Source organism: Diplodia corticola, assembly GCF_001883845.1.
Source record: "Diplodia corticola strain CBS 112549 chromosome Unknown scaffold4, whole genome shotgun sequence".
Taxonomy (NCBI): Eukaryota; Fungi; Ascomycota; class Dothideomycetes; order Botryosphaeriales; family Botryosphaeriaceae; genus Diplodia; species Diplodia corticola.
The window spans coordinates 743,609-765,970 of NW_017971483.1; the positions used below are offsets into that span (position 1 = coordinate 743,609).

General features: G+C 58.8%; 6 protein-coding genes across 6 annotated transcripts; 1 reads left to right on the forward strand and 5 right to left on the reverse strand.

Annotated features, from left to right (window-relative positions):
* Nucleotides 1-728: 728 nt before the first annotated feature.
* Nucleotides 729-3,483, reverse strand: BKCO1_4000220 (uncharacterized protein; the record flags this gene model as incomplete). Its single annotated transcript, XM_020275650.1, has 2 exons — nucleotides 729-2,532; nucleotides 2,612-3,483. The coding sequence occupies 2 exons, from the start codon at nucleotides 3,481-3,483 to the stop codon at nucleotides 729-731; spliced, it is 2,676 nt and encodes an 891-aa protein (XP_020134299.1).
* A 918-nt stretch (nucleotides 3,484-4,401) lies between these two features.
* On the reverse strand, nucleotides 4,402-10,432 carry BKCO1_4000221 (conserved leucine-rich repeat protein; the record flags this gene model as incomplete). Its single annotated transcript, XM_020275651.1, has 2 exons — nucleotides 4,402-5,617; nucleotides 5,664-10,432. 2 exons carry the CDS (start codon nucleotides 10,430-10,432, stop codon nucleotides 4,402-4,404), a joined length of 5,985 nt encoding a protein of 1,994 aa, XP_020134298.1.
* A 664-nt stretch (nucleotides 10,433-11,096) lies between these two features.
* Nucleotides 11,097-14,099, forward strand: BKCO1_4000222 (vacuolar protein sorting-associated protein 11 like; the record flags this gene model as incomplete). The annotated part of the gene is made up of 1 exon (XM_020275652.1): nucleotides 11,097-14,099. One exon carries the CDS (start codon nucleotides 11,097-11,099, stop codon nucleotides 14,097-14,099), a length of 3,003 nt encoding a protein of 1,000 aa, XP_020134297.1.
* Nucleotides 14,100-16,116: 2,017 nt separating this feature from the next.
* On the reverse strand, nucleotides 16,117-16,936 carry BKCO1_4000223 (allergen v5 tpx-1-related protein; the record flags this gene model as incomplete). Its single annotated transcript, XM_020275653.1, has 3 exons — nucleotides 16,117-16,402; nucleotides 16,468-16,800; nucleotides 16,869-16,936. 3 exons carry the CDS (start codon nucleotides 16,934-16,936, stop codon nucleotides 16,117-16,119), a joined length of 687 nt encoding a protein of 228 aa, XP_020134296.1.
* A 1,216-nt stretch (nucleotides 16,937-18,152) lies between these two features.
* Nucleotides 18,153-19,503, reverse strand: BKCO1_4000224 (tyrosinase central domain protein; the record flags this gene model as incomplete). Its single annotated transcript, XM_020275654.1, has 3 exons — nucleotides 18,153-18,992; nucleotides 19,054-19,216; nucleotides 19,277-19,503. The coding sequence occupies 3 exons, from the start codon at nucleotides 19,501-19,503 to the stop codon at nucleotides 18,153-18,155; spliced, it is 1,230 nt and encodes a 409-aa protein (XP_020134323.1).
* Nucleotides 19,504-20,190: 687 nt separating this feature from the next.
* Nucleotides 20,191-22,073, reverse strand: BKCO1_4000225 (sporulation associated protein; the record flags this gene model as incomplete). Its single annotated transcript, XM_020275655.1, has 2 exons — nucleotides 20,191-21,029; nucleotides 21,101-22,073. The coding sequence occupies 2 exons, from the start codon at nucleotides 22,071-22,073 to the stop codon at nucleotides 20,191-20,193; spliced, it is 1,812 nt and encodes a 603-aa protein (XP_020134273.1).
* Between the last annotated feature and the right edge of the window lie 289 nt (nucleotides 22,074-22,362).

The following is a 22,362-nucleotide window of genomic DNA, read 5'->3' on the forward strand; positions in this document are numbered from 1 at the left end:
TCTTTCGCTCAGAATCAGTAATAATGCCTTGTTTGTCTGTTTATAGAAGCTTTAATGGTATACGTAGTCCATAGCCAATCCACCATTTCAAGCATGTCTATCCGTCACTTCAAATCAGGGCCTTAGTAAGACCCGAATTCCGTTGATGTACTGTGTCTGTCGCTAGAGGCAGTGATAATAATGACCGCGGTGAGGAACTGAGTCAGTTATCCAGACATAGCATCTTGTTCTGCGCAGTGGTATCCTCAGTGACTATATCTCTATCTTCATTTGATTTTTCGACATCGAGACAGCTTCAAGTTATTATAAATTCCCGCTGCACCTTGAGATGATGCATTTTGAATGCTATTCCCGCTATCCAGCCCTTCAACTAGAAAGATGAATAGATACCACGGACTGTATTGCCTTTGCTCTATTACCCTATTGATTGCGTAGTCAGGAGAATGAAATAAACCCAAATACGCCTAAATTGGCCATTAATCCCAGCAGTCATTGCTCCCATCAGTCATAAGCCTCCGAATACCCAGCCGTAAAGTAATCCTGTCTGTTTCAAACCCAGAGGAAATAAACCCGTCTCAAGCCCAAAGAAAAACCAAAAAACCCAATCCCAGCCTTTTCAACTCCGCTCGTTCGTTCGCATTCACTTATACCGTTTTTCGTTCCGCCCTTCAAGAGTCAACCACACACCATCAGGCGGGTGGCAAGTGGCAACTCCTCCACTAACTCACTCACTCCACCTTAGCCATCTCCGCCGCAACCTCGTGCGCCACCTTCCCAAGATCGGACTTCACACCATCCTCACCCTCACACTCATCATCATGACCACTTCCCTCCCCATCAACCTCCGTCTCCACCTCAGTCTCTGCCTCCGTCTCCGTCTCCACCTCCATCTCCACCTCCGTCTCCGTCCCCGCCTCCATCCCCTCCTCCGTCCCCTCCTCAAACCCATTGAACCCACTGAAGCCCCACCCCACGCCCCCCACAACCGCCACCTCCTCGCTCCGCCTCCACGCCACCCCCTCCCGCGGATCGACCCACGTCGCCGCCTCGACCTCTTTCTTCTTCTCCGACGACGCCGACGACGCCGACAGACGCACCCAGTACGCGCGGCCGTCGACGCAGCGGCGCTGCTGCCATCCCGGCGGGAGGCGCAGGGCGTTGAAGATGGCTGTTTCGCGGTTGATTGTGGGAATAGGGACGGTGTTGCTGTTGTTGTTGTTGTTGTTGTTGATGGGGGCAGTTTGCGGGGACGTCGTCGTCGTGGTTGTGGGCATCGGCAATCTCGGCATCGGGCTGTTGGCGGCGATGTCGATGTTGTTGAGCCGGGCCTCGACTTCGGCCAGCGCGGCGAGGACGTCCGGGTCGTTTGCGTATTTGGCCGCGGGCGGGTCGGTGGCGCGGCCTTTGCCCTTCGCCGCGGCGGCGGCGGTGGTGTCTTGACGATGACGATGACGACTGGCAGCGGCGAAGGAGGTCGAAGATGGGGGGAAGAAGATGGAGGACGAGGGGGAGAAGGAGCCGTCGCCCAATAAGCCGGCGTCGGGCCTGTCGATGTCGACGTCCATGTCGATGGGCCGCGGCCTGTATCCCACGACGACGGTGCCGTAGCAGTTCCGCTTGCGGAGCAGGGCGTGGCACGGGTTGATCACGTCCGCGCCGCCGGCCGAGCGCACGTCGTCGCCCGGGTTCGTCCAGCCCGTGTTGGCGGTGCTCTTCATCACCACCGCCGCCGCCGCCGACGCGTCCGGCTGACGATCCCCCTCCGCCTTCGACTGCTGCGTCTTGGTGCTGTACCCGAGCAGCGCGGCGACGCGATCGTCGAACTCGGCATCACGACCATCACCACTTCCACCAGGACCACGACCACCACCAACCCCCCGATCCCCATGCGCCACATGAAACCTACAGACATCGTCCCCAAAATACGGCGCCGCCACCCCCACGGCACCCCCCAGCGCCACATCCCCCGCGAACCTCTCGTCGACGGCGGGCGACCGTCCCCGCCCGTACGCCGACGACGACGACGACGACGCCGCCAAGTCCGCCTCCATGCTGGCCTGGCGCGCGGCGCGTTCGGCGTCCATGTCGCGCCGGAAGGCGGCGCGGATGGCTGGGTCCGATGACGACGACGACGTGGGGAGGTCGATGGTGTTGGTGTTGGCGGTGGTGCCATCCGAGACGTCGTGGTGGTCGCCGTGGTGGCGGTGCGTCAGCGTCCAGCAGACGAGGAAGTGGCGGAGCGGGCTGTGGGAGTGCAGAGGCTCGGCGGCTGTAGCGGCTGTAGCGGTGGCGGCGGTGGACGTGGACGCGGACGCGGACGCGGACGTGGACGTGGACGTGGACGTGGTAAACGCGGACGAACTGGTGACGGTGTAGGCGAGGGCGAGCTCGGCGGGCGAGGGCAGGATCTGGTGGCGGGTGCAGTAGGAGACGAGGCCGGTGAGGAGGTCGTCGCGGAACTGCGGGTTGTGGAAGCGGAGGCCGAGGGCGTAGGCGCGGATGAAGTCTTTGAGGTGGTACGTCCTGGTGTCGCTTTGGGGGTTAGAAGTCGGTGGGTGGGTCCTCTTGTTTGTTTGAAAGGGGGGGATGAAAGACGACGACGACGACTTACTCCTGGGTCACGCTGCCGACGTACAGCCACTTGAGGAAGATGGTGGCGGCGGGGCGCCAGCCGGCCGGGAGGGTGACGTCCCGCGGCGGGCACTTCAGCAGGATGTCCTGGCGCAGCTCGGAGAGCTCGCGGTGGACGAACAGGGGCTGGCCGCCGTCCTCGACGACGATGGTGTTGACGCCGTCGTAGTGGCAGAGGTAGGGCTTGGTGCCGGGACGGGTGACCTGGACGGGGTGCGGGGTGGCGTAGTGCGGGTGGTTGTTGGTGTAGTCGGCCGGGGTGAAGATGCGCAGCGGGCTGCCGAGGCGGCGGGCGCGGCCGTCGTGGTCGTCCCGCCTGCGCGCGCGCTGGCAGTAGTGGAACCAGAAGTCCTTGAGCTTGTGGGGGCCCAGCAGGAGCTCGTTCATGGTGTCGGGCGTGCCGAAGTGGACGTAGAGGTCGGCGAAGAGGGCGCGGATGGCGGCGTTCTCGTCGGTGAGGTTCGGGCTGTAGGCGTGGTTGATGCAGACGTTGTCGGGCAGCAGCTTGCGCTGGCCGGGGCGCGTCGCGTTGACGGCGATGGTGTCGAGGATCATGTTGCTGAAGCGCGTCGCGCCCACCATGTCGCCCAGGACCCAGGCGTCGACCAGGTCGGGCCGGTCCTTGACGTTGGCCCAGCTCAGCATGAGCGGCCCGCCGTAGACATAGTCGACGAGGAGGTGGAAGATGCGCGGCGTCACCGTCGGGAGCGACCACGTCATGACCGGCGGTCCGGACTCGAGGCCGCGCGCGAAGTAGAACATGTGCTTCGTCATCAGGTCGGCGTGGATGGAGAAGACCTCCTCTTCCTTGCCGACCTTGACGTGGACCACGCGCTCGAACATCTGCGACATGGTGGCGTCGATTCGTCGAAGAGGAGAGGGAGGATGTTGAGCGAAGAAGATGGCAGGATGAGGTGAAGAGGTAGAGAGTGTTATATAAGATCAAGATCTTCCACGCCCACGGTGCTGAGCCCCGTCCACGTGCCACCCATGTGTGCCTCACTCCAGACGGCATGCTAACCTGTAACCAATCCGGTACTCGGACGTGACAGCCCACATACCACAAACCCACTCACTTCGTTATGATGATGCTCACACTCGAGCAAGCAACACCTCACTTCGGAAACACAACCTCAAACCTCACGAGATCGACAGAACTCTTGCAGTGGGCGGGCTGCAACAACCTCACTCTCAATCACTGTGCTGGGACTGACATGGATCGTGACCGCAGACGAACACTTCATCCTCGCGATAGAATGCTTTGATGATAGATCATAGAAACGAAGAACAGCCACTAAGTACTAAGGAGTTGAAGAAAAGAAATTTAATACATGGTCACCATTACCAGATAACTAAACGCACGCATCGCAAGCCTTTCGTTTTCCAAAAGATGATGATGAGAAAAGAGCAGAAAAGCAAACAAAAACCCCAAGAAGACGCTCAAGTCCCAAAACGCCACGCCACCCCAAGTGTCCCTTCCGAACCTCATATGTATGTTATGCCCATGATATCGTATCGTATACTCGACTCTCCTTGTTCATTGCAGTTGTCGTCGTCGTCAAACAGGAAAGAGAAAAAAAGAAACAAGCTCGTACAAACCGCACCTCGGCAACCAAACCCCCTCCAAAAGAAAAGAATACAGAACAAAACCCCAAAGCGTCTCATCAAGGACGGAAAAGAGGAAGAAGAAGAAGAAGAAGAAGAAGAGGCGGAGAAAGAGAAGAGAAGAGAGAGAGAAAGAGAGAAAGAGAAAAAAAAAAAAGGCGATCATCACATCCTCCCCACCTCCCTCACACCGACACTAAACCCCCCCTTCACCTTCGCCGCACTCTTTCCCCTCGGCCGCTCCCTCTCCCTCTCCTCGAGCACCAAGCCCTCCCGCGCGCCTCCTCCTTCCAACGCCCCCACCCCGACCCCGACGCCCTTCCCCTTCTTCCGCACGACCCCCAACCCCACCAACCGCTCCCAAACCCCATCCCTCCGCATGCACTCCTCGCGCCTGAACGGCAGCCCGTCCAGCGACCGGACCGCTCCGCACGCGCTCGCCACGAGCATCTCGTACACGCGCCGCCGCAGCTCCGTGTCGGCGTCCAGGCGCGACAGGTACGCGCGGTCGCGGTCCTCGTCGGCCGAGGGCAGGACGAGGTGCTGCGGCAGCCGCTGCTGGTCCGCCTCCTGCTCGAGCAGCGAGTTCTCGACGACGGAGGCGCTGCTGTCGGCGTCGTTGTCGGCGTCGGCGTCGTCCGGGTCGAGGCCGGCGCGGGAGACGCGGCGGTCGGCGCTGGGCGGCGGGTAGAAGCCGACGTTGAAGGCGTTGTTGCGCAGGTCGACGCGGCGCAGCGACGGCACTTTGCCGAGGACGAGCACGTTGCGCCGGAGCCGGCTGAGGCGGTTGCCCGCGAGGTCGAGCCGCGCGAGCTTTTTGCTGTTGAGCAGTGGCCGGAGCTCCTTGAGCGCGTTGAAGTTGAGGTTGAGGCTGCGGATGTTGGGGGCCGCCGCGCCGAACTTGTCCGGCAGCGTGTGCAGCCCGCATGACGCGAGCTCTAGACGCTGGAGGTTGAGGAGGGGCACCGTGTTGCCGGCTTCGTCCTCGGGGAAGGAAAGCGTCGGGATGGTGTTGGACGAAAGGCACAGCTCCGAGATGTCTGTATTGGCCAGGAAGCTGGCCGTGTCGAAGACGCCAGACGCGGGGTGCTGGTCTCGGACCGAGAGGGCCCGGAGATTTCTGAGCTTGGCAATACCGCTGATGGAAGAAAGGTTGTTTGAGTCGGCACCGAGCGTCTCCAAACTGCGGAACGACGACACATCGAGTCTTGCCAAGCGGTTACGGCTCAGGCCTAGACGTTTGACCCTGGAGACACGGCCAGACGAAAACGTAGAGAGGTCGTTTTCATCCAGGTTGAGAATCTCCAGGGACTTCAGAGTGTCAAGGGAGCGAATGCTGCTAATCTCGTTGTCCGACAAGTCCAGCTCGGTCAGGCGCTCACTGCAAAGGTTAGAATCATCCACAGAATGCTGGGAATGCAACTTACAGATACGCTCCCTGGAAGTCCACCCTTCTGATCTTGTTGCCCTTCGCACTCAGCTTGAGTAAGCCATCCAGCTCCAACACTCCCTCGAGACTATCAACCTCATTGTCATCAACCTTCAGTTCTCTCAGGTGAATCAACATTGAGAAGCCCTTGAGGCTGTCAATGGCATTCCCGGACACGTCTAGGTACTGAAGGTTCGTAAGATGGCTCCAACTAGTCAAGCTGTTCAGGCAGTTGTTGCTAATGTTCAACCGCCGCAGGCTGGTCGGCGCACCCGCCAGCTGGGCAATGTGGTTGTTGGAAACGTCCAAAGCCTCAATGCGATAGCAGAGCTCATCGAGACGGTTCAGAGTCGGTAGATCCTTTTGCTGCAAATCCAGACGGCGTAGGTCCTCCCAGAAGGGCTCTTCCGGTTCATTGTCCTGAAGCGCTTTGATCAGCTCCATCGTGCCTTGCGCGTACCTGTCCTCGAGGACATTGACTGTAGCGCCGCCGTTGCGCTTGACAAGAGTACGGTTGGGCAGCTCATGCTCATCCTCGCCACTGATTGTGAAGGGAGGAAGCTCGCTCAGCACGAATGTCACATCCGCGAGACCAACAGGGTTGCTGCTGTATGGATTGGCGGGAGACTGAGGAATGACTGCCGGAGAACGCCCGTTTCGGGAGACGCTGACCTGGAACTTCATCCTTTTTTGCTCCGATTCAGGGTGCTTCACAATTGACATCTCATTGTCACGAGCCGGAGAAGGTGATTGGCTGAAGTCAGTGACGGTCTGCTTCGTGGCTCGGCGATATCCATTGAGCCTGGATCTGGGCGTGATGAAATCATTCTTTAGAGGAGTGGGTAAATCCTGGGCTTCATCATCATCGAAGTAACGAAGCCGAGATAGTGAGTTCGGAGCAGGAGAATCGATCCTGGAGAATTTTCCACCAGCCTCTTCTCTGTGTCTTTCAAACGAGTAACCACTGGTCTTCGGCGGAGCTTCATCGTCGAAAGACTTGAAGTCGTGCTCCGAATCCTCGTCATGCTGGGGAGACGGAATTTCCATGATCGTCTCCTCACGGCGAATGTGCTTGGGGATATAGTTCGCATGCCTCTCGCTCATCGAGGTTGCACGGGTTTCAGCCTGAGTCACGCTTGAGGAGAAATGACTCGAAAACTTGGAGGGAGCGCTGTTTGTATCCGAAGGCGGAATCTCGGCTCCATCACGCGTCCTGGGTCTGGCTGTGTCCGATGAAGGTTCAACTGGCTGGCTGGGGCTGGCAGATGCAGCAGACTTGTCAAAGAAGACATCGTCTTCTTCACGTGGGCGCTTGAGGTCATCCAAAGGCCGTGGCTTTCGACCAATGCTTCTCCGCTCTTGGACTTCGTCGACAGTCAAATCAGGAATGTTCCCTAGCGGGTCCTCCTCGCTAGCCATGTGGCTGACATTCGCCGAAGCCGTTGGTCCTCCAGCATTCCGACTCCTGATCCAGATGCCTTTGTCGCGGTCGAAGCTCATGCCAGCGATCTCTTGCGGGATGAGATGCGCGACAGCTTCCGGAGGGAGCGTGGCTACATTGTCAGACCGACGAGAGAAAGTAGTCAGGTTTGTCTTACCAAACGACGACTCCATTGTCGAAGGACGTGACTGACCAGAATCATCGTCATGACCGCTGGACTCCCTCGAGTCTGGGCGGGTGGCATTCGACTGTCCCCGTTGGCGACGACGCTGGGTGAGGTGGTTTGTCAATATGCGAATGTCGGGCGACTGGCCTTGGAAGAAGTCGCTTTCTTCCTGAGTCCTATCCTCTAGGTGCTTGACGTTGAGTGAACGGACACTTGAGGCCATGAAGTCATCACCGTCATCTTCCTTGAACTTGCGAAGATGGCTTGCGATACGCGGATTCTCCGTGAAAGCACCGGGGTGTCGCCAGCCGCCTTTGAAGCCTTCGCGGCTCGGAGGCCTTGAAAACGTTAAGGGGGAGTCGGGAACCGCAAGAAAATCCCAATTGACGTCCTCACGGGCCGGACTTTCGTCTCCAGATTCCGCCAAACTTTGCAGTGCGCTATTGGGCCTGCCCTTGGCCCGAATGTGGTCCATGATGAATCGAGCTTCATCGAGAAAATCCTGCGTCGTGACGGACTTCTTACGGTCTTCGTCTTTCATGCTTTGCCGCAGCTTGACTGAGAAAGCTGCGATCTGAGTAGCGACAGCCCTTTCATCTTCGGCATACGAGGGATGGCCATGAGTATCTGGGCTTTCGAGGTGCTCCTGGATGACTTGGAGCTGCTTGGGAGAACTATCCAGGTAGGCCTCTGTTGCTTCGAGAATATCGGCTTGTATTTGTTCACGCCTGCGTTGGCTGGGTGTTGGGTTGCGTGGGCGAAGGAATTGCCTCCTCGGATGAAGGTCGGGGTTTGCAGAGTGTAACTGTCTGTCGGGGCGTGGCTCCTGGCTTCTCCTCCCATACCCGGGACGCGATCTCTCGCGGCTTCTTTCCTCAGAATGAGGGACATCCTCATGATCTTCCACGTCCATGGGGAGCAAGGTCCGACGTCGTTTCGCGCTGGGATTCTTGAAAGGAGAAGGGGGAGCTCTCTTGCCCTCTGCTTGCTCAAGGTCGCCACGGGCAGCCAGTGCTCTTCTGAGCCCGAGTCTGGGCGATTTGGGTATCTGAATGGAATCTCTGTTCGAAACGGTCGTAGTCCAGCTCTTGACGCTATGTCTGGAGAGCTTTCGCTTAGAGTGGATGCTCTGCCGCGGTATTCCATCGTTCAGACTGAATTGGAATCGAGGGGCAGATCCAGGCGGCGGAGAGCCTGATCGATCATCGTCTTCATACGCCGGCTCCTGGGATGATTGCTGCGAGTTGCCGAATGATTCCGGGAAAGGATAATCGTCAAGGTCGCCGCGGCCGAAGTAGCTGCTTGCGGACTCGCCAAATGCCAGCTGTCCACCCTCTTCCTCCGAGTCCGATCCGAGTTCATCGATTTCATCGTGAAGAGCGCCCGATTTCTGGAAGCTGGCTTCCTCGACCGAAGGCAGTCGATGATCAATGCGCCTTACAGCGCCGCCTCCACTTTGTCTCCTGCTTTCTGCCGCATGCTCCTCCTGGAAAAGAGTGTCTTCCAACTGGCTCATCCGGCGCTGGAGCTTGTTGGCGGTGAATGTGTCGTGATCGCCGAACAGTTTCAGAGGACTGCTCGAGGATTGTGGCCTTTCCGGATATAGGTAGGAGGAGTTGGGACGACGGGCTGGTGTGCTCGGTGACATGGGAGGGCTGGAGTGACGAGGCATGAACTGATATCGCAACCGGCTATGAGGTCTTTTCCCCGATCCACTCGAGTTGCTTGGAAATGAGCCATAATCTGAATTTTTTCGCTCCTGCGGCGAGGGACTCGGTGGGTGCGCCTTGAACAGTCCGTCGGCTGAGAACTCTCCCCGTTTCATATTGACGTAATCACCGGCAGTGACCTGTTCAGGAGTGCCGGTTGGTAGATCGGCGGGCATCGGTTGCGAGCCCATGGAACCGTAGCTGTGCAGGCTTTCGTCGAAATTCGGCTGTTGTGGTGGCTGCTGCTCGGCAGGCTGATTGCGCATCTTCTCCAGCTCTGACTTGGATAGATCAACGGCGGCGTACTGGACATTGCCGTCTTCGGTTCTGTGCTTGGTGATGTAGACAGGACCGAAGCTGTCATCAGTCAGCTCCGTGTGGCCACTCAAGGCCCGCGACTTCTGTGCCGAAGAAACGTTGAGTGCGGGAAGACGGCCGAATGCGGAGTCACGACCAAGTTTGGACGTGTCATCCTGCGTCTTCATGTCCGGGAGAGATGCATCCTGGCTGTCGTGTTTTTGATGACGAAATGGCCCGGCTTCTGGAATGTGCTCTGCAGCATCTTTCTCGGCAGGAGGATGGCGCACTTCCGAACCGGTCTCCGACACATCATCATCTTCTTCATTCTCGGACCCATCGTCATGCTCACCCTCCCACGAAACGTCACTGTCTTCATCGGACACGTGCTCCTCCGACCCGGAGCCATAACCAGCATCGGGGTTCATCGAATTGTTGTTCAGGTTCCAACGCAGGCTGTCTCTTGCAGGCGAACTTCGGGATCGGGACAGCTGTGATGGCCACGGCGGCGGACTTGAAGGCATTGCGAAGCTGTCTTTGATGGCGGAGATACCGGCTCTCCTCTTCGAAATTGGCGATGAGCGGGCCAGTGTGGGCGGCTGGAACATATTCTCCAGGCCCATTGGACTAAACAGGTCCTTCTGGTCGCCGTATCCCATCTTGCCGTTCAACAGCCTCCTCCTCCACTCGGGCGTATCCTGGAGCTTCTTCTGGCGTGCAGGGGCAGCGCTCGACGGTTTTATTTCGACGGTGCTGTGCTGGACCACGGAGCCTGTCGACTCTGCGGAGATGGAGCGGGAGGTCGGTGGCTTTATTTCGGCGGCGCTGTGCTGGACCACGGAACCGGTTGACTCGGCAGAGACGGAGCGAGCGGGGGGGTCGGCAACGTTGTTGAGGATGTTGTTGTCGCTGTTTGTGCGCTCAGCAAGGGCGATTTTGCGCTTGCCGGGGAGGGGTCTGCTGGGGCTCGGCGAGGGGGGCGCGGCGGGGATGTCGCTGTTCAGGACCTCTGCCAGGGCAGGCGAGCTCGGTAGGCGCGGGACGCGGCTGGCGGGGATCTTGATCGGGGTCTCGAGGTTGGGCGGCGGCGAGAAAATGGGCGGGCGGTCATCCCAGTCCTCGGACAGATCGTCCAGCCATGGCTGCGACGACATGACTGTTGTGATTGCCCGTAAATTGCGGTGCTGGCGATCTTACGAGTCGATGGCGGCATAGAGTGGCCACTGCTTAGCTGGGATGGTTGAAGGGGTTAGCAGGCGCGGGAGATGGGCGTTGACGCGAGGTGAGGCAGCCGGACGCAGCACGACGGGCTCGCGGGTGGAGAAGGGCTGCAGGCGACGAGCAGCGGACGTCGTGCAGGGAGACAAGAGGCTCGAGATGGCGCGTCGATCAAACCTCAGCGCAGTGGGAGAAAGCAGCACACAGACTCGCGCGTTCGTGGAGATGATGGCGTAGGGCGGGCCAGTAAAAGTTGGCGCCGCCGAGTTGGCCGGGCAACTGCCAATCGCGTCACGACTGTCGCGCTTCACGCACGCTCCACCACTGCCGGCCCAGCCCGTCGTATGCCTCGACAGCTCCCCGCATCTCGCCATTATTGCCTGCAGCCCAGTAACAACCCAGCCCAGTAACAACCCTGCGCCGGCTCCGTTAGTCAGCTCCCGCCGACCTCTCCTCACCCGCCCGTAGACTTTTCCGTCGTCTCTTTCCCCATCAGCGCCTTTTCACCTCCAGTCGCCTGTTCAGCACCCGGCCAACTTCTGCCAGTGTCGCGTGGACTATGTCGCGGTCCTGCACCGCTGCCCGCCGCCAGCCCTCACTATGGCGACCGTACGCCATCACCCGCTCTTTGCCCCGCTGACCTTCGAGCCCTTCGAGATCGACTACGAAGAATTGGGACCAGACACGCCACAGCGCAAGGCGAAGCGACGCCGCATTGTGAGCAACGCGGACCAGTATCTGCGAGGCTCCCCTCTTTTCATTCAATCGGCTGCCCTTAGAGGTCCCTTTGAAACGGGGTGGCGGAATCCATGGGCTCAAAAGAAGCCCGCTCACCCTGCACCCTCATCCAGAACTGCTCACTCTGCTGCACCTCGACATAGACAGACTACTCGAGACCCTTCGCTATCTCCAGAACCAGCCAATCAAGAGCGACCAGCCAATAAAGAGCCCAATCGTGCTCCTCGCTCCAACCGTACTGCGGCAAATACAAATCCCAGGCAAAGGGAGCGTCAGGCTCGGGCTGAGGCGGACCACTTTGAACAGGAAAAGCGCAAGGCAAAGGCTCAGAGGAGAGAGCAGCGGCGTCAGGAACTGAAGAAGCGGGAGGAAAGGGCTGCTGAGCTTCGGAAAGACCATTGCGGGAACAGTCCAGCACGACCGGTTGATCTGACCGGCGCCAGCGCCTCCTTCAATACTCGCCTCACGGCAGAGGTACTTGGTGACAGTCATCAAGTTGCGATAGACGCTGCAGAAGAAGAAATTGCGCGGAACAGAGATTATGGATCAAGAGAAATACGCAGCAGCTTTACAGATGAGTGGCTCAACCGCCTTCGATCACCTGCCCAGACGCCTGAGCTGTCCCCTGTGCGCGTTTCTGAATCAGGCAAGCAGGTGGATGTGCTCGAGGCTTTGAGTCCAACTAGAAGACCGGCAAAACGCCCTGATGTCGACAGTAATGGTGCGATCGACTCATCTAGGCCAGATGCCAAATTCCTGTCTGAGCGCCAGAGGTTCGCTGTACCAGAAAGCCGCCATCCGAGGAGGAAAGATAGAAGAAAAGCTGCGTCCGCGTCCTTTCAAGCCGACGATGAAGTTACTGAGGAGGATGTTGTCTTCAGAAACCCTTCGGCTGCTCCATCGTCATCTTTTACAAGACCACAAGATCTGCTGTCTCTGAAGCAACGTGCCGATGGCACTAAAGAGAGAAGATATAGGCCTGCCAAGAAGGATTCCAAATTCTCAAAGCTCGCGCTAGCGGAGACGGGCATGCACTCGGCCTCGAAAGTAGAGCTTAACGAGGGATCTTCACGCAGGAAACCCTCTTCCAGCAGCCAAGAACGCATGGATGGCGTTCAAAGAAACGTTTCTCATACAGCAAGACGGCGAGGCTTTGAGCTTGCATCCGCTCCTGGCCCTGAAAACCCATCGTCTCGGCCAGCACATCAGCAACACAAAAAACACCCTAGTGGTTTCACCCCCATAAACAAACGCTTCTCATCTCCTCCAGCTGAACCTTCACAACCAGCCGCAAGCACCACTCCTGCAGGACGCCCAGTCTTGGGAGTGAAGGCAGCCACGAACAATGCTAATCCCGCAGAGCTAACGAGTGCATCTCTTGATCCCAACAACGGGGGTGTCTTGGTCATGTCCGCAGGCGACATCCGGCTTGACAACGAACCTCTACACATGTTTAGCGGACATCTCGAAGGGCAAGAGAACAATTTCCGCAATGATGAGAACAAGGTTTCTGGGCAATCGCCTCTCAAGGAGGTTGCTGTACGGTCTCCTGAGCAAGGCGCGACTTCCGCATCCACGAAGTCCCGAAAGCGTAGAAGGGATCATCCTTTACATGCTTCGCCGACTGCTATGAACTCTCCAGGTTTCGCTTACCGCAAAGTCTCTGATCCTATGACCAATGTCCCAAGGCTTCAACCTATGAACCAATCAAGCATAGAAGTGGAGACACGGAAGAAAAAAAGGGCACGTCTGATGATGTTTGGTTCTTTGTCTCCTCAGCCTGTCGAGGCGACAAAATTGGAACCCGAAAATCAGATTACTTTGTACGAAGACCAGCCCACAATCACCGATGAGGCGAGAAAAGAGCAGACGGACACTGTAGCAGGCAGCCAAGTGGCCAAGGCCGATGAGCACAGCCCAGTTCGCGACCTTTCTACTCAAGCAGCCATCCTTTTCGCTCAACGAGAGTTCCAACACGAATTTCAGTCACCCTTGCGAAATGTAGCCGCAGCTTCACCAGAAAAAGTGGCCAGTTCGCAACAGACCAGGACCAGTACCCCTCCACCATCTCAGCCTCCAGCCGAGTATACCGCTATCACTCCCTTCAAAGCCTTCAACAAGGGCAAACCTTTCCTCACTGAACATCTCTCTCAGCCTGGACCGGCGCAAATGAGCACCCAGGAGCTGTTCAACGCCGCCACTCCGGTTACATTCAGCACGGTGAAGAAGGACAAGAACACACAGAAGAGAGTCAGCTTGGCAGCCTCACCCTTGAAGTCCGCAGGCGGGCCCGAACCAGAAGCCGACGACAGGAGCGGCGACATCGCCACTCCTCCAACAGGCGTCGAAGGCGACACGACGACCGCGGCCGGCGGGGTCACGTTTGGCGAAATCTCCACCACGCCCCCGACGCCGAAGTTCCCGGGTTTCGCCAAGGGAGGAGCAGCAGCACCCGCCTCGGGACCGAGGCCCCATTCTCTCAACCCAGCTCTGTCCTCCGCGCTCAAGATCAGGAATCCGAGTCTCACGGCGGCCGCTCGGCGCACGTCCAGCCAAGGTAGCTCGTCTTTCTCCAGACAGAGCGCTCAACCACCACCACCACCGCCGCCGTCATCGTCCGCGCCGGTGGTGAGAAGCGCTTTGCGTCAAGAATATCGTCGCAACCTGTCCCAAGGCCGCAGCCCGAGCTCGCAACGGCAGCGCTCGTCTCAGCAGCAACAGGCGCAGCAGAGGCAGCCGGCCCCCTTGGATGATGTGGATCTAGACTCGGCTATGGATGCTGCGGATTCGTTCCTCGACACGGCGAAGCTTGGGATAGAGTGGAAGGGGTCGGCGGGGAGGAGTGGTGTCGCACGGAGGGTTTGATTGATTGATGGCTTGGAATGAATGAATGGTTTTATATCCTTTTTTTTGTTTCTTTGGGACTTGGTAATTCTCTTTTTGATTCGTGGCACCGCTGGTCAGTTTGTTGCTTTTATGAACTTGGCTTTCTGAGTACATCATTTGGGATGTGGGTATCAATCGAAAGCGTGCCAGACGGCATTGGTGACAGCAAGGGCTGAGATCAGAAGAATGTCCGTTAGTCATTGGAAGAGAGTACCAGGTGCCAGGTCGGATGAAGAGAAGTGCTTAGTAGGTACGTCGGGGAATGATGACTTAATCATGAACTAATCACTTTGGTGATGTCGGTACCATACAGTTTTTTATTTCCTTTTCGAGTAAGATAAAAGAGACATGACAGGACGGGGGACTTCTTCCTCCGTCCACCTCCATCCCGCCAGCATGTGCCACGGTCTGGTACCTGAGCTATGTAGTCCCACCGCGCTGCTGACGCGCACGCGCCGCCGTTCCGCCGCCGCCGAAATTCGTTCAGGAACCCGGCCGGCAGATGCACCCCGAGGGGCTTGTTGCAGCTAGCTCCCATCTAGCGGAAGTAGCCAACCAAGTGGGGTAAAGGAAAGCGGAAGTATACATATCTAGTAGCCAATCAAACGGTTTGGGAATCCCGTGGTTCAGCCGCACGCCAGGGGGTGTGTGTCTGTGTGGCCCCCTCTAAGTAGTAGTACCAAGGTTTGAGAAAAGCAAGCCGGTCCCAAAGATGAATGATTGACTTACCTACGCTTTTTTTTTTTTTTTGCCGCCGTGGCTGAGGGGCTGACACGCTGTGCTAGATGCCGTGTCGATACGTGTTGTATGCAAGTTTTGCTTTGTTCCTTTGTTCCTTTGTTTCTTTCTCTCTCTCTCTCTCTCTCTCTCTCTCTCTCTCTCTTTCTCTCTTTTTATTTTTTGGTCGGGAGTGTCTTCTTTCTACCGTCGTTGCCGTCGTCGTTGGATGTTCACGACTAACTAACCTACTCCCCAACACCACCACCACCTCTCTTCCAGCTCATTCTCCCCCTGAGGCGTCTCTTCTTCTTCTTCTTACTCTTACTCCTCTTTTTCTGGGTCATGTGTGGGTGTTCCTGCATTAGATCTTAGAGTTTTCCCACTCTGGGTTTAATGGGTTTTGAGCTAAGCTGCCCCCTGCAGTAGTGCGTGTAATAGTAGTGCGTAGGAAGAGGAGGATCGAGACCAGGATCAGGATCAGGGAAAGGCCGGACCCGTCACGGAACCAAGATTGGATTGGGTGGGGGTTGCTGCTACTGCAGGAACCCGGCTAGTGGGTATGCACGAAGGTCCTTCATCACCTAACCTACCTCCCTTCTGCCCTTTTTTTTTTTCGTTTTCGCGTGCGTTCATGATGGCGGTCTCACTTTTTTTATTATTATTGCGGGCTTTGAGCGCCACCGTGATGGTCGTGCATATGGGGTAAGTAGTGGACATTGTGCACGTTTTATCGTCGTCATGTCTCGGTGCGGAATGTCGGGATGACGAAAAGTAAGCATGTTGCAGATATGCTTTTTATGCATAACTAACCCTGTATACTTTCGGGTCAGTTGTAGAGTGCACGACCGCATTCCGGACAAATCAGAGATCGGAACGAGCCGCTTCAAAGCACGCCAGGTGAAACAACGTCAATGAAACAGCGTCCACGTGCCACGCGGGAAAGCCAGAAAATCAAACGGTGTGTTTTGGCCGCAGACGTTGTGTTTTGACGCGGAGGCGAGATTGCAGTGGGGAAGTGTTTGTTTTGATTTCACGTGATTTCGTCGCGAGTATGTTGGTCGTCTCGGGAGAAGCATTCACGAAAGATTCAAGCAAGGAAAACCGTCTTATCATTTCTCTCGGAAAAGAAAAAGAGGAAAAAGGTTGCACTCGTGGTGCACCAAAGAATCGAAGAAGATTTTTAAAAAAACAAGAAGCGAATACAATCAATCAACGGACTCCCAAATCGCCAGCGCCAAAGCTAAGCCAAGCCTGCTGTGTTTCTGTCGTCGGTCCTTTACGACGACGACTTCAACTCGCCGACGTTGGCGGCAAACTCGCCGAGGTAGTTGCCCGACTCCTGGTAGCGGCAAGTGACCAGGCTGCCATCCGAGCAGCTCGCGACGCCGCAGCCGACCTTGGTCGTCTTCTTCCACACGACCTGGGTGAAGTGCATGACGGACATGGGCACGTCGTCCTTGCCCCAGTATGGGCCGTAGTCGGAGATCTCGTCGTACCACATGTCGACCGTCTGCTGCGCGGTGAGGCCGGAGCCCATGGCGAGGTTCTCGCCGTAATCACCACTGTGGAATAGTCAGTCAGCGTGCGGAACAAACAAAGAGATGTTATCAGAGATTCAGAAACTTACTCGGAAGACGAGTGCTCGAAGACGCACTTCTCCGAGTGCTCCTTGGCGCCGGCGGCGAGGGCGTCGTCCCACTCGACGTTGGGCGTGTCGACGTGCTTGGCGCGGTAGTTGTTGTGCAGCGTCACCCACTCGTTGCCGGACGAGGCGGCGCCGGTGCTGGTGCTCGTGGCGGCGGCCGTGGCGGTGGTGGGCTCGGGCGTCGTGGCGCCGACGGCGGCCTCGGTCACGGGGGTGGGCGTCGGGGTGGTGGCGGCGCCGCTGCCGGTGCTGTTGCCGTTGCAGACGCTCGGCCAGTAGTCGCAGACCCAGGACGGGACGGAGGACTCGGGGGCACTGGGGAGAGAGGGGTTAGTAAATGGTGGGTTTTGGGGGGGAAGTTGGTTGGCTGGCTGGTCACTTACCGCTTGTTGACGGGCGAGGCCACGGCCAGCGTGGCGAGGGAGGCAATGGTCACGGCGGAGAAACGCATGGTGCTGGATCAAAGTCTAGTGTGAAGACGGCGTGATGGTCGTGATGATGTGTTTTTGCGGGGAAAGAATGGAAGGTCCCAGGAATGCCGGAAGCCGTGGGCTGAAAGAATGAACGAATGAATGAATGGATGAGCAAACAGTCAGTGACGAGAGAAGAGGTCTGCGGCGGGCGGCTACATTTAAAGACTGTTTGATAGGGCCCTCTCCGCGTTTCCCGTGTTTCATGGAGGGGCCGAGAAGTGCAATCTGGCCATGGCCGCGGATATAGTCCCGAGTGGTAGGCTAGAAACTAGTCGTGTTTTGATGAAACCCCCGTACATGCTGTCAGGCACTTGGGCTGACTGCTGGCATGGTGCATGTGTGCATGTGCGGCGGCGAATGGCAAGCACAGGGGGGCCGACACAGACTGCACAACAAACGTCGAACACGAGCACGAATCGTGAGATGACGTAAAGGCAATTCGCAGCTCGTAGCGGATACATGACGAGAGCCGGGGAACGCCGCGGGAGTGGGATTAAGAAAGGCGGGGCCCTTTTAGATTAACGGCCGTCTATAGGGCGGTGGGGGCATGGTGCGACAGCTGGCTACCGGGCGTCGGGGTAGGGCGGCCGTTGGAGAAAAAGGTCCTGTAATTCGGCCTGGCTTGGCTAGCATCTAGACCGCGCGCGGTAACCGTCCAGGCGTGCGACGGCTGTTTCTTGCGCTCGCATCGACGGCACGACGGCTGTTGTTGTCTGCACGTAGCAACTGCGCAGGAGCAGGCCACGACTTCGGCGCGCCCGGCCAGCTGTCCGCCGCGCCGCCGCCCCCCTTTTTCTCCTCTCCACTCTCCGTCCCGACCGCCCGGCCTGTGGCGGATCAGCCCCGCCGCCAACGTCTGCAGCGTGTCGCACAGGATCGCCGCAACGATCTGCTCCCGGCCGACCGATCACTCTACGCAAATTGAACGTGGTGTGGCTGCTTGCGCGGCTGCTGCTGCCACCGGCCACGACCACGCTGCAGCCGCACCACCTGCAGGCGCTCCCGACAATCAACCACGGATCGGCGCTGACTCCTGTATAAGCTCTACTGTCTGTGTATGTACAAATGAACCCGTGGGCCCGTGCGCACTCATCATACTCTCAAAGTACAATATACGACGTTGCAAGGAAACACCTGGCCGCCACCTCCCCCCTACTCCTCCTGCTGCCACCGCAATCACCGCCTCACTCCGCCTTACTCATAAACATAGCAGAAGGGGCCCCCCGTCGTACTCAACAGCTCTCCAATCTTCTTCTCAGCCCCCGGCGCCACGAAGCCGAGATCCATCACATCCTCCAGCGTGCCGTTGCGGTGCGGCTCCAAGCTGTCGTACATGGTGACTGGTCCGGCGACGGCGGTGGCGCCCGCGGTGCGCGACGCGGGCTCCAGCATCTGCCACTGCCACCAGATGCGGTCGACGTTGGCGTGGTGCACGAAGAAGGCCGGGTCGCCGGGCGAGACGTACAGGTCGCGGCCGGGGTCGCCGCCGAGCGAGAAGTGGCCGCCGCCGTGGACGCCCAGCTCGTCCGTGTTGGGGTAGCCCTGCATGGTGAGCTCGAAGTCGAGCAGGTCGGTCGGCCCCGTCAGCAGCTGCCGCACGCTCGTCGCGTTGGCGAAGCGCTGGTTCGCCTCGTCCGTCAGGCTGCGCTTCAGGCACCGCGGGTTGTGCGCGAACGGGTACGACGAGTTGTCGCTCTTGCCGTTGAGCAGGCTCAGCCCGTCCGGCCCGAGGTTGACCGTCATGTTGGCGAACGGGCCCGACGTCACGCATCCGCCTCCCGTGCCCGGCGGCAGGATCGTCGGCGCCTCTGTCGCGCCGTTGATGATGACGTGGTCCGTCGCGTTGTACTTCACCGCGGCGCCGTTGCCCGAGAGCGACGTCGCGCTGCCGTCGAAGAGCGGCGACTGCTCGAGCCCCGTCTCGGCCGTCTTGGTCCAGTCCCAGTACGGCTGCGCGCCCGTGTAGCCGCATTCGTTGCGCAGCGCCTGCTCGTACTCCCACGTGAACCACCGGTGCCAGGTGAGGAAGGATGCCTGTCGTCGTTGTGGGTCAGCAAAACGGGCCGAGTGTCCGGACCGGGTGCTGCTGACGTACGCTGAAGTGGATGTAGTTCGTCTGGTTGATGTGAGTGACGACCCAGTCGTCGTAGCGCGTCTTCGCTCCAGGCGCGAGCGCAGACGGCGTCTTGGCTTTCGTCTTCTGCAGGCACAGCACCGCGTTGCTGTACTCGATTCTCTCGTCCGCCGTCAGGTCGCCCCTGGGTAGGTCTTCTGTTTAGTCGTCTTTCCGTGCTGTTTGGGGATTGACTACTACTTACCACCACTTGCGGACAGAGAGCTTGTCGGGCGTGCACGTCGAGTTGGATGGGATCCTCGCCTTGGCAACCGTGAGGGCATTCTGCGAAATCTGCTCGAGCGTGGCGTTGGCAAGGCTCAGCGCCGTCGATGGCGACGCAGCAGCAGAAGGCTTAACAAGTGGGCCCGCTTCCACGGTAGCAGCGCCCAGAGCCAGCAGGGCGGCGTTGATCAGCTGGGTAAGCTGCATCTTTGAGTTTTTGGGTTAATGAACGACTGGGAATCTAACGAGCGACAACTGAGTTCGAGAACAATGTTGGGCGGCAGCAGAAGGTGCTTAAGATGGTTCGCTGTGTCGAATTTCACCAGCAATGGTCCGACAATCGGGCCCCTGCCCACTTGTCAGTCAGCCCCACCCCGTTGCTGAATATCGCAAACACCAAGCCGGAGTAGGCTCCATCGAGGAGTTGTAGAACCTTTCCGGTTGTGATGTGTGCCTAAGGCGACCCATGTAGGGAAGGCCTGATCCCTGCGCCCCACCGGCCAAGACAGACCTTTGCTATCTTTTTGCCGCACGACGCAGCACGCGGCCCCGACTTACTTGGCTCTCGTACAACCAAATTCACGATAACGTTGGATCTAAATGCCGCCGCACTACCCGTGACGCAGCCGAGCTGGCTCAGCCCTATCGTTTTCACTGATATAGCCCCAAGTAGCGACCTCGCGCATCCGCTAAACAGCTTATCAGCCAAGATTATAACATTGGTCCGCTGATGATCAGGATATGAAAAGAATATGGCATTGCAATATGTCTTGATGGAAGATACAGTCTTCCTTCACCAGTTGAGCTGAAACAGTGCGCCTTGTCGAAGTGAGCGAGTGTCTCAAGAATAGCTAGCCTCCGTTCTTCGGCGCCGACTAACCGACACCTCATACATCAAGCCCGGAGCGGGTTCAGGGACTTTAATCCCTTCCCGATACCGCCCAACTTGTCCTTCACATCACTGACCCCCTTCTCGACGCCGCTCTCAACTCCCTTTCCAGCACCATCCAGCTTCTCTTTTACGTCACTAACGCCGCTCTTAGCTCCCTTGCCGACCCCGTCCAACTTCTCTTTTACGTCACCAACACCACTCTCGACACCCTTCTCAACCCCATCCAACTTGTCCTTCACATCACTGGCCCCCTTCTCGACTCCCTTCTCAACTCCGTTCAACTTGTCCTTCGCATCACCAACGCCCTTCTCGACGCCGCTCTCAACCCCCTTCCCAACCCCATCCAACTTGTCCTTCACATCACCAACACCACTCTCGATGCCCTTCTCGACCCCCTTCCCAACCCCATCCAACTTGTCCTTTGCATCACCAACCCCCTTCTCAATCCCCTTGCCGACCCCGTCCAACTTCCCCTTCACATCATCCACCCCCTTCTCAATCCCCTCCCCGACATCCCCCAACTTCTCCTTGACCAACCCCCCCACCTCACCCGCGCGCTCGACCAACGTCTCGGCACTGCTGCCGCTCATCTTCCTCGTCCTCTCGCGCCGCGCCGTCCACTCGCCCAGCACGCCGGCCACGTTGGGCAGCAGCGGGTTGTCCCCGCCCTTCTCCGGGACCGACTTCTCGTCGAGGATGCCCGCCTTGATCATCTCGTTGACGCTGGAGTGGATGACGCCCTCGACGGGAATGTCGCGCGGGGCGCCGAGGTTGGGCGGCAGGCGCCGCGGCACCCACTTGCCCTTTTCGAGCTCGAGCCGGGTGAAGATGGGGAGGATTTCTGGTGGTTTCGCGCCGGTGGGGTCAGCATGCGTGGGTCAAAGGAGATAAGCGGAGAGGGGGGAAGCTCACCGAGGATCCACCACAGCAGCACGGACAAGACGCCCACGCCGTGGAAGAACTTCAGCATGTCGTGCGGCTGGTTGGCGCGGCGGCGCACGTCAAAGGCGGTGGTGCCGGGCTTCTCGACGCCGGGGAACGCGTTCTCGGCCCGCACGACGTCCTGCACGTTGGTCGTCTTGTACGCCAGCCGGCTCGCCGAGTCGGGCAGGCTCAGCGACTCCTGCACCATCCAGTTCAGCGGCGTGTCGGACAGCAGGTGCGTCTGCCCCTTGGAGTAGTTCCACCCGCCGCCGACGTCAGCATGGTTGCCCGCGAACCACACCTCCTTGAGGTCGACGGCGGCCGCGTCAGCCGCGTCGAACGTGAACAGCGCCGGCTTGAACTTCAGCCGGCGCTCGTGGATCGACACGGCGTGCCGGATGTGCTGCGCGGCGGGCGTGGCGATGCAGCGGTACGACGTGCGCCACAGCGGAATCTCGAACTGGCCGACGCTGTTGACGCAGTCGAACAGGCCCAAGAAATGCACGCGCACGTCGGGCCGGCAGAAGGCGCCCTTGAACTTGTCCATGTACGCGCCCAGCGCGGCGTCGGCCGCCGTCTGCGGCTCGTGGCCGCGGGCCACCTGCCAGTTGCTGAACGTCTCCCACGCGAACCGCACCATGTCGTCGTTGCCGCGCGACAGCAGGCCCAGCTGCTGCACCATCTCGGCCAGGAACCGCGCCGTGTACGCGCCCCGGCTGAAGCCGAAGATGTAGATGTGGTCACCCCGGCAGTAGTGCCGCATTATGAACCGGTACCCCGACAGCACGTGGTCTTCGAACGACGTCCCCAGCGCCTGGTCGACGCCTTTGATCACGGCCGATTTGATCGCCGGCCAGATGTTGAAGATGCTCCAGCCCGCGGACTTGGACTGCCCTTTGATGTAGGTGCCGATGCCGGCTGTTTTGTCGGGGCGGGCCGAGCGGGCGTCAAGAGTCAGCATGCCATCAGTATACGCATTTTTATGTTCTGGGGGAGGGAGGGGAAGCGGGAGGGGGGGATGACGTGCGTTGGTAGTAGTGGAACTGGTCGTCCGTGTGCCGCTGCAGCATCTGGTAGATCTTGACGATGTTGGTGTCGGCTTCGTTGCCCAGGAACTGGTTGCCCGTGCCGTCGAAGCAGAGCACCAGGCGCCGCGGCCCGATGCCCGGCACCGCCGTGGACTCCAGATCGTCGGTGAAGTCGGGCATCGTGGGGGAGCCTTTGAAGAGAGGGGGGGGGGGGGGGGGGGG